Below are 15072 nucleotides of genomic sequence, written 5' to 3'. Positions count from 1 at the left end.
AAATATAAAATTTATACTAGATACTCTGAAACTCATTTAGCCTAAGTTTGGCTGAAATTAATACAGCAGTTTCAAAGGAGAAGATTTTTTAAAGTTAGTCAACATGATGAACAAATTGTGAAAAAGTCTTTAAAGGGCAATAACTCCTTAAGGGGTCAATTGACAATTTTGGTCAAATTGACTTATTTGTAGATCTTACTTTGCTTAACATTTTTGCTATAAGGCCAGACTTTTTTTATTATCTGTTTAACGAGAAAATTTGTAAAAAAATAGGTTCGAGGGGACGAAAAAAAAAAAAAAAAAAAAGTGAAAAATTGGTCCAGTCGACACTAAAAATTAAAATAAAACCAATCTAAGTGACCCTTTTTTTTTTTTTTTAAGAATTTATCAAAATACAAGAACAATGAAAACAGACCTCTAGATTTTGAGGTGGGCTACTAAAATTTTGATAAAATTAACATCATTTAGGAATAATTTGGTCTGGGCTACCAGCTTGAGTTTCCTAAGTTTTATCCCTGTGTAGGGTGCAAACGTGTACTGTAGGGTGCGAAAGTGAAAGGGGGTGAACGTGAATAAAAAAAGTGTTTTTTCAAATGATTTGGTCCCATCCATACACAAAATTCAGAAAGCATAATTGATTTTAATTAATATCTTTGATACTATTTTAATATGCATACTACGATACTACTTCAAAGGGAAAATATAAACCCAAACTCTTCCAAAACGTTGACCGGCATGTCAGGTTCAACATCTGCCTCGTTGGTTATGCGGCTGATGCCAACATCTTCCGGTAACTCATACTATGACAACATGACCCTGATTGTCTCATCTCTATTACACTTAACAAATTTGAGTGAACACGAACTTCTCTCTAGTGATCGGACTTAAAGTTTAATGTAAAAAAACGGACCCTTCCCGGAAGTCAGCATTTTGTTTGACCATGCGACAAGAGATAAATTAATAATCGCAGACCTGAACTCGTACTTTTATTTTTTTTTTGAGGATTTCGTAACAGTCGGCGGAAAAAATAAAAATAAAAGTAGGAAGCACTACTTTTATTTTTATTCTGAAATCTGACAATGTGGAGTCAGCGGATCTCGTTAAACAGATAATCTGTATCTATAATAATATTCAAGATAATAACCAAAAACTGCAAAATTTCTTTAAAATCATCAATTCAGGGGTATAATACCTGAAAAACCAGTTACCCAATTCGGCTGATAATTTCAGGACAGGTAGACCTTGACCTAATAAATACTTTAACTTCTTGTCTTATTTGCTCTAAATGCTGGAGTTTTTGAGATGTAAGCCAAAAACTGCATTTTACCCTGTGTTCTATTTTTAGCCATGTTGGCCATGTTTTTTGACGAAATAGAAATAGAAAATAAAACACAAACTTTATTTAACACCCTACTGATCATTCAGTTGAAGTTTGGTTGAATTTGATTGAGTAGTTTTAGAGAAGAAGATTTTTTAAAGTTAGCAAATATGATGAACAAATTGTGAAAAATTGTCATTAAAGGACAATAACCCCTTAAGGGGTCAATTGACAATTTTGGTCATATTAACTTATTTGTAGACCATACTTTGCTGATCATTTTTGCTGTTTACAGTTTATCTTTATCTATAATAATATTCAAGATAATGACCAAAAACTGCAAAATTTCCTTAAAATTACCAATTAAGTGGCAGCAACCCAACAATGGGTTGTTTGATTCATCTGAAAATTTCAGGGCTGATAGATCTTGACCTAATGAACATTTTAACCCCATGTCAGATTTGCTCTAAATGCTTTCGTTTTTGAGATATAAGCCAAAAACTGCATTTGACCCCTATGTTCTATTTTTAGCAATGGCGACCATGTTTGTTAATAGATCAAAACTTCCGATACAATTTATAAACTAGATACCCTAAGGAACATTCAGTTAAAGTTTGGAAGTATTTGTCCTAGTAGTTTCAGAGGAGAAGATTCTTGAAATAGTTTACGACGACAGATGACGACGGACGCCAAGTGATGGCATAAGCTCACTTGGCCCTTTGGGCCAGGTGAGCTAAAAATAACACTATTAATGCTCTTTCTATTCCCATTTTTACCCTATTTCAATATCCAATATTCATTTTTATTTTTAGATTATGTCACTTAATGTATCTTGTAATAGTATATCCTATGTAATTTAAAGTTCAAGGTAAGAGTTACCAAGGTACATACTGTAATCCAGGAAGTTTAACAATAGATAAAAGTTCATCGATAACACCCATTTCAAGTTTAAATAAGCAAGTCAACGTGGAATTAATCAACAGAAAATGGCTTTATCAAAATCTTTCCAGAAAGGACAGACAGTCTTAGCTTGTCAAATGTGTGAAGAAGAAAGTAAGATCAAATGGAAATGTCTGCTGTGTAATTTGTTTATGTGCGATAAATGCAGGAAAATCCATCAAAAGGTCAAATCCACTGAAGAACATCAAATTGTGGACTTAAAAAATATTGCATCTAAGCAAGATACTTCAGGACAGATTCCTAATTTCAATAACATTAAATGTGACAAACATTCAGGGAAAATGTGCTGCTTATTTTGTACTGAATGTGAAGAAGTTGTCTGCCCTTTGTGTATTGCCAATGCTCACAATAAACATAACATGGTTGAAATGATTGAAGGATTTGAATTGGCTACTAAAGTTTTAGATGACATATACTCAAAAACCAACCATGATATTCAGAAATCAGAAAAAAACATTGGAACATTACAATGGAGAAAAACAGAGGAGCAGTCTATATTTTCAAGTGAAAAACAAAAAATTCTTAGTCATGAAAAGATCTTAAAAGATCTAGTTCATAAACAGTCAGATAAACTCTTAAACGATTTGGATCAAAGGTGGAACGTTATAAAGCAGAAAATACAGGATGATGAAATCAAAGTCCAAAGTGAACATGATAATTTGAATTTAAGATACAATATTCTTAAGAAGGCAAAGGATGCAAACAATTCAGAGAAGGTATTTAAAACTGTAGAAAAAGAAAGCAGAATGTCCAAATCAGCAATAAAAGAGATAAATGTGACCAAATACAGAAGAGTTCCATCTTTTATTCCTGCAATATTGACAGAACAAAGTATTGCATCAATATATGGGTCTTTAGCAGAAGTTTCTGATCAATCTGTTCTCTTTCAATCGAAATTCAGAGTCTTAAAACAATGCACAACTGGTTTACCTGGAGTTCACTGTATAGCGAGTTGTTCTGATGGAACATTGTGGATAGGCAGTTTCAATTCAAATAAAATACAGAATATAATGTTCCCCCATGATAATTCAATATCAATAAAAAACTCTCTGGAAGTTGATGAAATTGTCAGAATGAAACTGGGCTGTGATGGGGATTTGTATATGTCTGTTTCTAAATCAAATCTATTCATGTTAGTACCTGGCACAAGAAACATATTTCCTACCAACTACACTGTTGCACCACTTATCACAAAGTCTGCAATTCATATTACCAAGAACAACAAAATCATTGTGGCTGCAAGAGAACAAGGACCAATGCTACCCCCAAAAGGACCAAGAAAAGTCATTGTAATGAAAACAAATGGAGACCACGAAATGACATACTTTTTAGACAATAACAAGAAACCTTTGTTCACCTGTCCCGTTAGCATAACCACAGACAATATCAATGATATTTACGTCATTGATATGTTAGATGTAGAGAGCACTGGCAGAGTAGTCAAGCTAAATAAAATGGGTGGTGTCAGTTTTATTTACACAGGAAATCCAAAAATTAATGACACCGCTCATCCATTCACACCTGCAGATTTGACAACTTCCCTCTCAAATAATATCATAATTGCAGATGACCTGCACAGTGTTTTACATATAATCAACACTAATTTACAATGCATTCATTTTGTAAAGACTGACAAAGAACTTGGGATAACCTGGCCAATATCTCTTGAAATTGACAATAGAGGAATATTATTCATAGGATGTGATGCTGATCAAGATAAATCAAATGCAAAAGTTTATGAAGTGAAAATATCTGGAGTATAGTTGATAGTGAACATTCAATTGCTTGAACTAGTATAGTTGACTCAACTGAAATCATATCAAAGTAATATTTAACTGGATCTGACACTAATCAAAATTAGACATTTTAATGTTATGAGTTGTTGTTTTTTTGACATTTCAGTTTTTGTACATAATAAATCAGGTTATAATACACCTTATCGCTATTAGCTTACTCGGCCCGCCGACCTGGCCGCTTAACCTCTTGACGCATCAACAATCACTTTTCGATTGTGGCGTCAGATATTTTGTTTTATGACATCACCATTTTACGGGAACCTGTGTGATATGCAGTAATGGCGGACAAATAGTGATAAGGTGTATTAAAGGTCCACCTTGTCCTTGATTGTTCTGTGATAATGACAGTTGTCAATCATACTAGAATTGTATCAATACTTAATCACCTAATCAAACTAATTTAGAAAGCCTGCACATCAACATATCTTAATGAGATACATTCTTGAATGAACTGCACCAAAAATATACCCAATTTGTTCAGTTTATATGTGTATTATGTGCAAATACATGAGAACTAAAGGGGATTATATTTCAGTGTGAATACATAAGCTTAGTAGCTAACCTGTCGTGTTGTACAGGAGGCGGGTGCCTAAGGAAAGATTTACAACAAGTTCCAATCTTTCTAAAAATCATATAAGCATTATAGGAATTTTTGCATAGACAACTCTCCACAAGAGACCAAAATGACACAGAAATTAACAACTTTAGGTCAACATACATAAAGTTGCCTTTGAAGCAGTTACAGAGTAAAATGGTTGATTTGCAATTCTACAAAGAATGAAGTTTAAATTAAAAGAGTTTAATCCTATTTCATTATTGTTTTCCACAACTATTAAATGCATGTGCCATGTGGCTGTGCAAATCAAAACAACTGTATGATCAGAAATGAAAACATTTTAAATTGTCTCTCCTGCTTTATTGATCATGGTATAATATTTGTTGAAAGTCTCAAGAAACTAGAGGCTCTGCAGAACCTGTGTCATTCACCTTGGTCTATGTACATACTAAACAATGGACACTCTCCAACATTGTAGACAAGAACAACATTCATCAAAAAAAAATTGGTTTTGTTGATCTTATATTAGTGATCATGATCATTTAGTGTCTCTCTATCTTCCTTAACTTTTGCTTAAAACACAAAAGAAGGTGACAATAAAACAAGAGTGCACACGCTGAAATGTCTCGCCTTCTTTACTAACCATTGATACTATGTTGATAGTTATAAATATAAAGCATTACTATAACTATCACATCCCTTTTACATAATCCAAGAAAATGAGATCAAGGTTAGATAAACCAAACTGGAAATTCATGTTTACCTTACTATCATTCTATACGCCAACTATGCATTCAATATAGTTAAAGCTATTGGACATTGAAGAAACAAATTAAACCATGAAAATGAGGCCAAGGTCATATGAACGCTGCAAGACAGACATGTACACCTAACAATCATTACTTGTTTTAAATATAGTAGACCTCTTGCATATAGTATCTAAAAAAAAACTTAACCAGAGAAACTTAAGGTTGACCAACGAACCATGAAAATGAGGTCATGGTCAGATGATAGTTGCCAGAAAGACATATGCATACACAAAATATGGTTGACCTAATGTTAATAGTATTAGAAATCAGAAAAAAAAGAAAAATTGACATTGACCATTGAACTATAAAACTGATGTCAAGGTAAAATAAAACATACCAGACTGACATGTACATCGTAAAATATGTTCATACACCTAATATAGTTGACCTATTGCATACAGTATTAAAACAAGACATTGAAGACCTGTTGGTGACCTTCTGCTGTCGTTTTTTATATGGTTGGGTTGTTGTCTCTTTGACACATTCCACATTTCCATTCTCAATTTTATAAACACAAAAACTAAACTTTAACCAATGATCCATGAAAATGAGGTCAAGGTCAGATGACACATGTACAACTCTCAATCATTCCATTCACCGAAAAAAGTAGACCTAGTGCATACAGTATAAAACAAACTGACCAAAACACAAAAAAAATACTATAACCACAGCACCATGAAAATGAGGTCAAGGTCAGATTGCACCTGCCAGTTGAATATGTACACCTTACAATCATTCCATACATCAAATGTAGGAGACCTATTGCTTATAGTATCTGAGATATGGACTTAACCAACAAAACGTAACCTTGTTCACTGATTGATGCTATGAGGTGGAGGTCAAGTGAAAACTGCCTGATAGGTAATAGGACCTTGCAAGGTAGGAACATACAAAATATATTTCAATTTTTATAATAAGAGAGAAATTAAGAATACTAAAAATCTTTTTTCTCTCTCAAGAAGTCACCATTAAAATGAGGTCAAGGACAATGGACATATGACAGACAGAAACTTCAAAACATAAGCATTATATACAAGGATCCAGGTCTTCTATCTTCTGGTAAGGCTGCTACCACCACCTGATCACTATACCTATGTCAAGCTTTCTGTAACCAAAGTCACAGGCTCTTTAAAGACACATTAAAGGGCAATCACTAAAAGTGACATTCTATTAAATATATCGGCAACTTTTAACTTGTAATTAGATCTTGCCTTGATGGTCACATAATATAATTGAGAACGGAAATGGGGAATGTGTAGAAGAAACAACCAGACCAAAGAGCAGAAAACAGACAAGGTCCACCAATGGGTTTACAACACAGCAAGAAAATACCATACCCAGAGTGGGCTTAAGCTGGCCCGTAAACGAAAATGTGTTCTAGTTTAGTGAAAATGAATGTCAAACTAAACTCTGAAATATATAAATGAAATAAAATTTAAAAACATACAAGACTATCAAAGGCCAGAGGCTCATGAGTTGGAACAGACTCAAAAATGTGACAGGGTTAAAGAGGTTTTGTGAAATCTCAACCCTCCCTGTATCTAGCCAATGCAGAAAATCAAACACACAGCAATACACACAATAAAACTCAGTTTAAAAGAAGTTCTAGACCGATGTCAAAAGGGTAACAAAAGTAACTAAGCAAATTGACAATGATACATAAATTAGAAAAGAGCAGTTACTGACACGCCAGCTCCAGACCTAAATTAAACTGATTGAAAGATTATGTCTTTATCATATGATGCTTCATACTTTGTGTATGGATGCCTCATGTTACGAAGTTTCCATAAGTCACATGTCCAATGTCCTTGACCTCATTTTCATGGTTCAGTGACAACATGAAAAAAAAAGAAGATATTTTTGTAATGTTAAATTCCTTCTTAATATAAGTAATAGGATAACTATATTTGGCATGTGCATACCTTGCAAAGTTCTCATGCAGTCAGACAGTTTTCACTTGACGTCGACCTCACTTCATGGATCAGTGAACAAGGGTAAGTTTTGGTGGTCAAGTCCATAACTAAGATACTATAAGCAATAGGTATAGTATACTTGGTGTATAGAAGAACTGTAAGGTGTACATGTCCAACTGGCAGGTGCCATCTGACCTTGATCTCATTTTCATGGTTCAGTGGTTCTAGTTAAGTTTTTGTGTTTTGGTCTGTTTTTCTTATACTGTATGCAATAGGTCTACTATATTTGGTGTATGGAATGATTGTAAGGTTTACATGTCTAGCTAGCAGGTGTCATCTGACCTTGACCTCATTTTCATGGTTCAGTGGTAAAAGTAAAGTTTTTGAGTTTGTTGTCTGTTTTTTTTATACTATATGCAATAGGTCAACTATATTTGGTGTATGGAAATATTTTAGGATCTATATGTCAGTCGTGCAGGTTTTTTTTTTTAACTTGACTTTATTTTTACAGTTCATTTCTCAGTGTCAAGTTTTTGTGTTGTGGTCTGTTTTTCTTAAACTAGGAGCAATAGGTCATCTATATGTGTTGTATGGAAGAATTGTTAGCTGTACATGCCTGTCTGGCATGGTTCATCTAACCTAACCTCATTTTTATGGTTCAAAGGTCAATGTTTAGTTTTCTTGGTTTATGTTAAGTTTATGTGACAGTTGAAATAAAGTTTTATATTTATGACTATCAACATAATTTCAATGATTAGCAAAGAAGGCGAGACATTCCAGTGTGTGCACTCTTGTTTTAGAAATTATAGAATAGCTTATCGAAGAATTCAAATAGAGAAAAATATTCAACAAGTGACCAAACAACACATCAATTCATGAATGTGCGTACCACATGAGTTAATTATCAGTGTTGTTTGGTCAAGAGTTGAATATTTGTTTTCGATATTTGAATTATTTGATAAGTCATTCTTATTATTACATTGGAAAACGGCTTTTTTCTAAAATTAAAGTAGAAAATGTAAGGAACTATATCCTTTTCTAAGCATTCACAATTTGTTTTGATCACATGTCATGACAGTGCCTATTGCTGGATGATGCCAGAGGAGTGAAATAACCTCATTTATTTCACATGTGAAATTATCGGTTTTTATTTCACTGGGAAAACAATTTCTCCTATTATTCTATGGAAAATCATCCCTTTCTGAACCAATTGTTTAAAATAATTCAATCAATGTGTGGCTGCTGTTGATCTCAGAATATGATTGATGAGTTTAAGGGTCATAACCTTTGTCAGCTCACTGGATGAATCAAAATATGATAACAGGTGTTAATGAAATTGACAACTTTGGAAAGTGGAAGGCACTCAAGGGTTTGAGTGTAGCTAAAAAAGGAAAAAACATTTTTTAAACATTTAAGAAACAGATTCTTACATAGTTACTCATGGATAATAGGATTAAAACCAATTTCGATAGTTAAATCAAAATTTTAATGTCCTCCCAAAGGCTCAGACTTAAAAATTGATAACTTAACTATCTCGACTGTATAAATCTGATAATCGACTTGTATCAATGTAAGAATCTATATGTAATTCATTACAACCAATGTTATAAATGTGTTAATTTCCAATGCAAAATCCCTGTAAGTGAACCAATTTTAAAGTTAAAAAAAATGCCATCTTTAATGACCTCATATTCATAACTTTGTCGTAACTATATCTCTTTAAGGAAGTACACCACTAATTCATGGTCCCATTGCTTTCTATGTTAAATTCCTCCGTTTCAAAAAGGCACACCTCTTTTATTTTAAGTTCAAATAAAGTGGCAATCATTGCATTTCAAAGCAACACTTTATGGTGTATTGTACTGAAAAAATCAACATACCTTGCATGGCATATAAGAAAGAACTGGTTCCCGGAAGTTCAGATGTACCAAAACAGGTACTTCAGATCTGACAAACAGACAAAATGTACCCTCTTTTTAAAATTTGGTGCAGTTCTTTTAATATTCAAAACTAAAATTCCAAAAGTGTTCTACAATGATCACCAGTCCTTCAGCTTTCATTTGATACCAAAAATACCTAAATATTCTACATATTTTGAAAATTACACTCATGCGTAGGAACTATTTTGTGTTAAATATGTACTACTTTCTGGTATGTGCTTTCTGGCCGGGCCTGAATTAGTGGTGTTACACCTTATATAATAGGAAGTACACCACTAATTCATGGTCCCATTGCTTTCTATGTTAAATTCCTCCGTTTCAAAAAGGCACACCTCTTTTATTTTAAGTTCAAATAAAGTGGCAATCATTGCATTTCAAAGCAACACTTTATGGTGTATTGTACTGAAAAAATCAAAATACCTTGCATGGCATATAAGAAAGAACTGGTTCCCGGAAGTTCAGATGTACCAAAACAGGTACTTCAGATCTGACAAACAGACAAAATGTACCCTCTTTTTAAAATTTGGTGCAGTTCTTTTAATATTCAAAACTAAAATTCCAAAAGTGTTCTACAATGATCACCAGTCCTTCAGCTTTCATTTGATACCAAAAATACCTAAATATTCTACATATTTTGAAAATTACACTCATGCGTAGGAACTATTTTGTGTTAAATATGTACTACTTTCTGGTATGTGCTTTCTGGCCGGGCCTGAATTAGTGGTGTTACACCTTTAATAAGTCTGTTTAAAGGTCTTGTTAGCTTTTTAGGTAAATGTCAACATGTTGTTATTCATTTAATTATTTATCATTAGTATGAGTATGTTTTTATTTATTCCTTATTTTCTTAATCAGGTTTGAAAATTGTACAACGATAAATGTTATCACTGTTCAGTAGATTGTACAATGTTAAAACAATATTCTTCATTGGGCCTCCTCAATGTTAACTATAAATACTGTATCAGTTGTAAAGGTCACGTGGTCAGGTAATCAATACACAAAAAGAAAAGTATCATGTGTAGCTGTACTACAATGAAAGACAGTTGTCATCAACAGTTTAAAATAATATGGCCTTAATTAACAAGTATAAAGTACTCACAGAGAGAAGATAGATTATTTAACCACAAACAAAACAAAAAAAATAAGAAAAGTCAGGTACTGAAGCTGACTGATTCAATGATTGTTTCCGATACACAAAAAAATGACACATTACAGAGGAAAATATTTAATTTATTTTTAGAATGAAGAAAACAAAACAGTTATAAATAATTGTATTGCATGTAACACTTCTAATTACTTAGACACATATATCTTATGCATCCTCTCAGTTAAATTTAAGTATCCAGCTGATCATTGACTGTCAAAAATATTTCTTTGTAAAATGTCCGGCTGTCATCAGGAAATTTTGGAAGCCTTGAGGCTATAGTAAAATTTTGAAAAAACTAGAGCGCTCACCTTGGTCTATGTGAATACTAAACAAAGGACGCAGATGGATTCATGACAAAATTGTGTTTTGATGATGGTGATGTGTTTGTACATCTTAATTTACTGAACATTCTAGCTGCTTACAATTAAATCTATCTATAATTTACTTGCCCCAGTAGTTTCAGAGGAGAAGATTTTTGTAAAAGATAACTAAGATTTACAAAAAAATGGTTAAAACATGACTGTAAAGGGCAATAACTCCTAAAGGGGTCAACTGACAATTTTGGTCATGTTGACCTATTTGTAGATCTTAATTTGCCAACATGTAATGTTTATCTCTATCTAATAATGATATTCAAGATAAGAACCAAAAACAGCAAAATTTCCTTAAAATTAACAGTTCAGGGGCAGCTCCCAACAACAGGTTGTCCGATTCATCTGAAAATTTCAGGGCAGATAGATTTTGACCTAATAAATAATTTTAATGAAGAACAATTTGCTTTAAATGCTTTGGTTTTTGAGTTATAAGCCAAAAACTGAATTTTATTGAACAATAGATGACTTAGAGGCTTCCACGAGAGAACGGAAGTTCGTAACTACCAAAGGTCATTACGGTCACGTGACGCCACTGGTCAATTCTTATGAACAAATCTCCAAAGTTTTTTACAATAATAACCAAATAAACAGTTTCGTATGTGTAGGAAAATAATATATTTAGTGCAGGAACTAACAGTGTTTCTTTTTAAGTGAATTTTACGCGTGGATGTATTTCTAAACAAAAGAATTAATTGGATTTATTTATGAAAACAGTTACGCTATAATGGAGACGGCCGAACAAGGCCACACGTCCGAGATGGACAATTCTCCTCAAGATGAGGAAATGATAAATGCAATAAAGAGAAGAACTCGTGAGATTTATCGAGTTAAAACTGGGAAAGCCAGAGAAACTCCACAAAGGCCTGTGCAACGAGATGTTGATGAAACAGGACCAAGTGATATTGACAATATTGGAGAGGGGTCAACCGGAAATGACCTTACAATGCAAGCATTGTGGGATAAAATATCTAACATGGCCGATGTAAACAAACGGCAGATAGAATCCCATACAGAGATTATTGCCAATTTGGCTGCCAATATGCTTACCGTGCAAGACGCGGTTACCAACAAAAATGTCCAGAAAACGAAAACAAACAATAATACGCAAAAGGACAAAGCTGACAACGAGGTTAACCTCATAAACAATAACAATCAAAGTGATCTGTCAGATAATGGTCTGGAAGATATTTCCGACGATGACGATGATGAGTTAAACATCGATGATATTGTTGACGCAAATGACGATGCGGAGAATAATAAAGCTTTTCTAGATGAACTAGAGAAAATGTACGAAGAGCCTAAGAAATTTGGTGACAGTATAGATAATCAGATGGCTAAATTGGTAGATCAGGCTATAAATAAGCCAATGAAAACAGAAACACTAACAAAGTTAGAGGAACAGTATTTAGTTCCAGAAAACTGTAAACGCCTTCAGGTTCCCAAAGTTAACAAAGAAATTTGGAGAGGGTTCAAGAGTAAGAAACAAAGGGATCCAGATTTGGCACTACAAAATGTGCAAAAATGCATGACAACTACTCTTCTAATGGTAGTTAAGTCTTTAAATGTTATGAAATCTGGAGGGGACATGAATGAGGTTAAAAACACAACAAAAGACATGTTTAAAATGTTAACCCATGGTATATATACATCAAATAGAAAACGCAAACAGCTAATAACGCCAGGAATTCCTAGTAAATATAGAAGGGTAACAGAGGTGGACACACCAGTTACAGAGTACCTTTTCGGGGACAATTTAGATACAAAATTGGAAGACCTTGAAAAAGAAGACAGGAGGACAAATAAACTCAGCTTTAATGACTCTTTTTTAGAGGAACGCAGAGTGGAGAAACTTCCAGGACCTCCATGGCAAAAACCACCCTATTTTCAGCCAAAGCATGCAAAAACTTCTGGACAAGTACATGGACAGAAGGGCAACAAGAACAAGAAGATGAAGGCCGGATTTCACAACAAAGACAAACGTTAAGTGTAAGTGAAAATATAACAGTGATAAACACAGTAGACAATTTTACAGGAGGGAAATTAAAACTTTTTGTACAAAATTGGGAAAAGTTAACAAGTGATGCTTTTATATTAAATGCAGTGAAGGGATACAAGATTGAACTAGATGAAATCCCAAAACAAAATTTTAGACCATCTCCAATTGTTTTTAATGAACAAGAAAACAATTTGATTACAATGGAAGTTAATAAATTCTTGAAAAAAGGGATTATTAGGCTGGTAATGAAAACAGAGAAAGAGGAATATTTTTCAAATATATTTATTCGCCCTAAGAAAGACAATACAATTAAAATGATTTTGAACTTGAAAAACTTCAATGAAAGTGTGTCAAAAATTCATTTCAAAATGGAAACATTGGTACGAGCTTTAACAAACATACAACAAAATGATCATTTTGCATCGATTGATTTAAAAGACAGTTATTTTAGTGTACCAGTTCATGAACAGGACTGCAAATATTTAAAATTTATGTTGAATGATATCGCTTATCAATTTTGTGTATTACCACAAGGATTATCAACCAGTCCAAGAATTTTTACAAAATTACTTAAACCAGTATACTCTTTTTTGAGAAAAATGGGACATATAAATGTTCCTTATATAGACGATAGCTTACTTATAGCACGCTCTTATGAAGACTGTCAGAACAATGTAAAACATACTGTGGAATTAGTTGATAGTTTAGGCTTTACAGTTCACCCAAAGAAATCTGTCTTTACACCAACTAAAGAGATAACTTTTTTAGGATTTATAATTAATTCTGAAAATATGACAGTTAGATTGACACAAGAAAGAATTTTAAATTTACAAGATCTATGTTTTGATGCATTGCATTCGAAGGAAATAACTATTTGAAGTTTTGCTACAATTATAGGAAAAATGGTTGCCAGTGAACCAGGTGTAATATATGCTCAATTGTATTACAAAGATTTAGAAATATATAAAGAGAAAGTGTTAAAAAAGTTTTATGGGAATTATGATAGAAGTATTTGTTTACCAATTCATGTGAAAACAATATTTAATTGGTGGATAAAAAATCTTCCTTCTAGTTACAAACCAATAATTCAAAATGATCCTGATATAATAATGTTCAGTGATTCAAGTAAAACTGGCTGGGGTGGAATTAATAAAACCACTGGGAAGAAAACAGAAGGTTTTTGGTCAGCAGAAGAAAGAGAAATGCATATTAATGTTTTAGAATTAAAGGCAGCTTTCTTAACTTTACAATCATTGGCTGGGAATATTTCACAAAAGCATATTCGAATGAACTTAGATAATACAGTAGCTATTTCTTATATTGAAAATTTTGGAGGAAAAATTACAAATTTACATATTCTAGCAAAAGAAATATGGTTCTGGTGTTTAGAACGAAAATTATGGATTAGTGTGGCACAAAAAGCTGGAAAGCTAAATATAGAAGCCGATAAACTATCTAGAAAATTAAATGACGACATGGAATGGACATTAAAAACAGAATTATTTGAAAAATTACAGAGTACTGTAGGGACAATGCATATAGATTTATTCGCTAGAAGGCTTAATAATAGGACAACTCAGTATGTTTCATATAAGCCAGACCCACATGCAATAGCAATTGACACATTTACTATAAAGTGGACTAATAATAATTTTTATTATATCTTTCCTCCTTTCAGTGTCATAGGACAGGTGCTTCAGAAAATCATCAAGGACAAGTTAGACAAAGTAGTATTGATAGCACCACTTTGGCCAACACAAATATGGTTTCCGCAATTATTACAACAGATCAGTCAACAATCATACATCCTGCCGAAAAACAGTCTCTTTCTACCACAGGATCTGAAACGAATTCATCCAATTTCAAACCTCCGTCTGGGAGCTTTTATCTTGTCCGGGAAAACTTGGAAAATAAAGGACTTTCAACACTCACTGCGGACATCATTTTACAATCTTGGAGGCAATCTACAGGAAAACAATATGGGACTTATTTCAAAAGATGGATGTGTTTTTCAAATAAAAGACAAACTGATCCACTTGATCCATCTATAAACACTGTGCTGTCCTTCTAATCATCACTTTATGATAGTGGATTAAGTTACAGTGCAATCAACACTGCTAAATCAGCAATATCTTCAATTTGTTCTGTGACAAGTGGGATAGACATTGGAAAACATAAACTAGTAACTCGATATATGAGAGGAATTTTCAATGCTAGACCGTCTCTTCCCAAATATACAGAAACATGGGATGTAAATATAGTT

The 15072-nt window shown here is 33.0% G+C and overlaps 2 protein-coding genes across 7 annotated transcripts in view; one reads left to right on the top strand and one right to left on the bottom strand.

The window, feature by feature from the left end:
• LOC134723721 (Fanconi anemia group D2 protein-like) overlaps window positions 1-15072 on the bottom strand; it is a 114800-nt gene that overhangs the window by 17134 nt on the left and 82594 nt on the right. The gene's annotated exons all lie outside the window — the stretch shown is intronic.
• LOC134723775 (probable WRKY transcription factor protein 1) lies at window positions 11342-14798 on the top strand. The gene is made up of 2 exons (XM_063587328.1): window positions 11342-12799; window positions 14488-14798. The coding sequence occupies exon 1, from the start codon at window positions 11538-11540 to the stop codon at window positions 12795-12797; it is 1260 nt and encodes a 419-aa protein (XP_063443398.1). The 5' UTR covers window positions 11342-11537; the 3' UTR covers window positions 12798-12799; window positions 14488-14798.

The sequence above is a fragment of the Mytilus trossulus genome, chromosome 1, assembly GCF_036588685.1.
Source record: "Mytilus trossulus isolate FHL-02 chromosome 1, PNRI_Mtr1.1.1.hap1, whole genome shotgun sequence".
Taxonomy (NCBI): domain Eukaryota; kingdom Metazoa; phylum Mollusca; class Bivalvia; order Mytilida; family Mytilidae; genus Mytilus; species Mytilus trossulus.
The sequence above is the reverse complement of the archived record's forward strand: the minus strand, read 5'-3'. Positions and strand labels throughout refer to the sequence as shown.

Coding starts and splice junctions, on each gene's coding strand:
- LOC134723775 (XM_063587328.1), top strand. CDS start 11,538: ATGGAGACGGCCGAACAAGGCCACACGTCCGAGATGGACAATTCTCCT.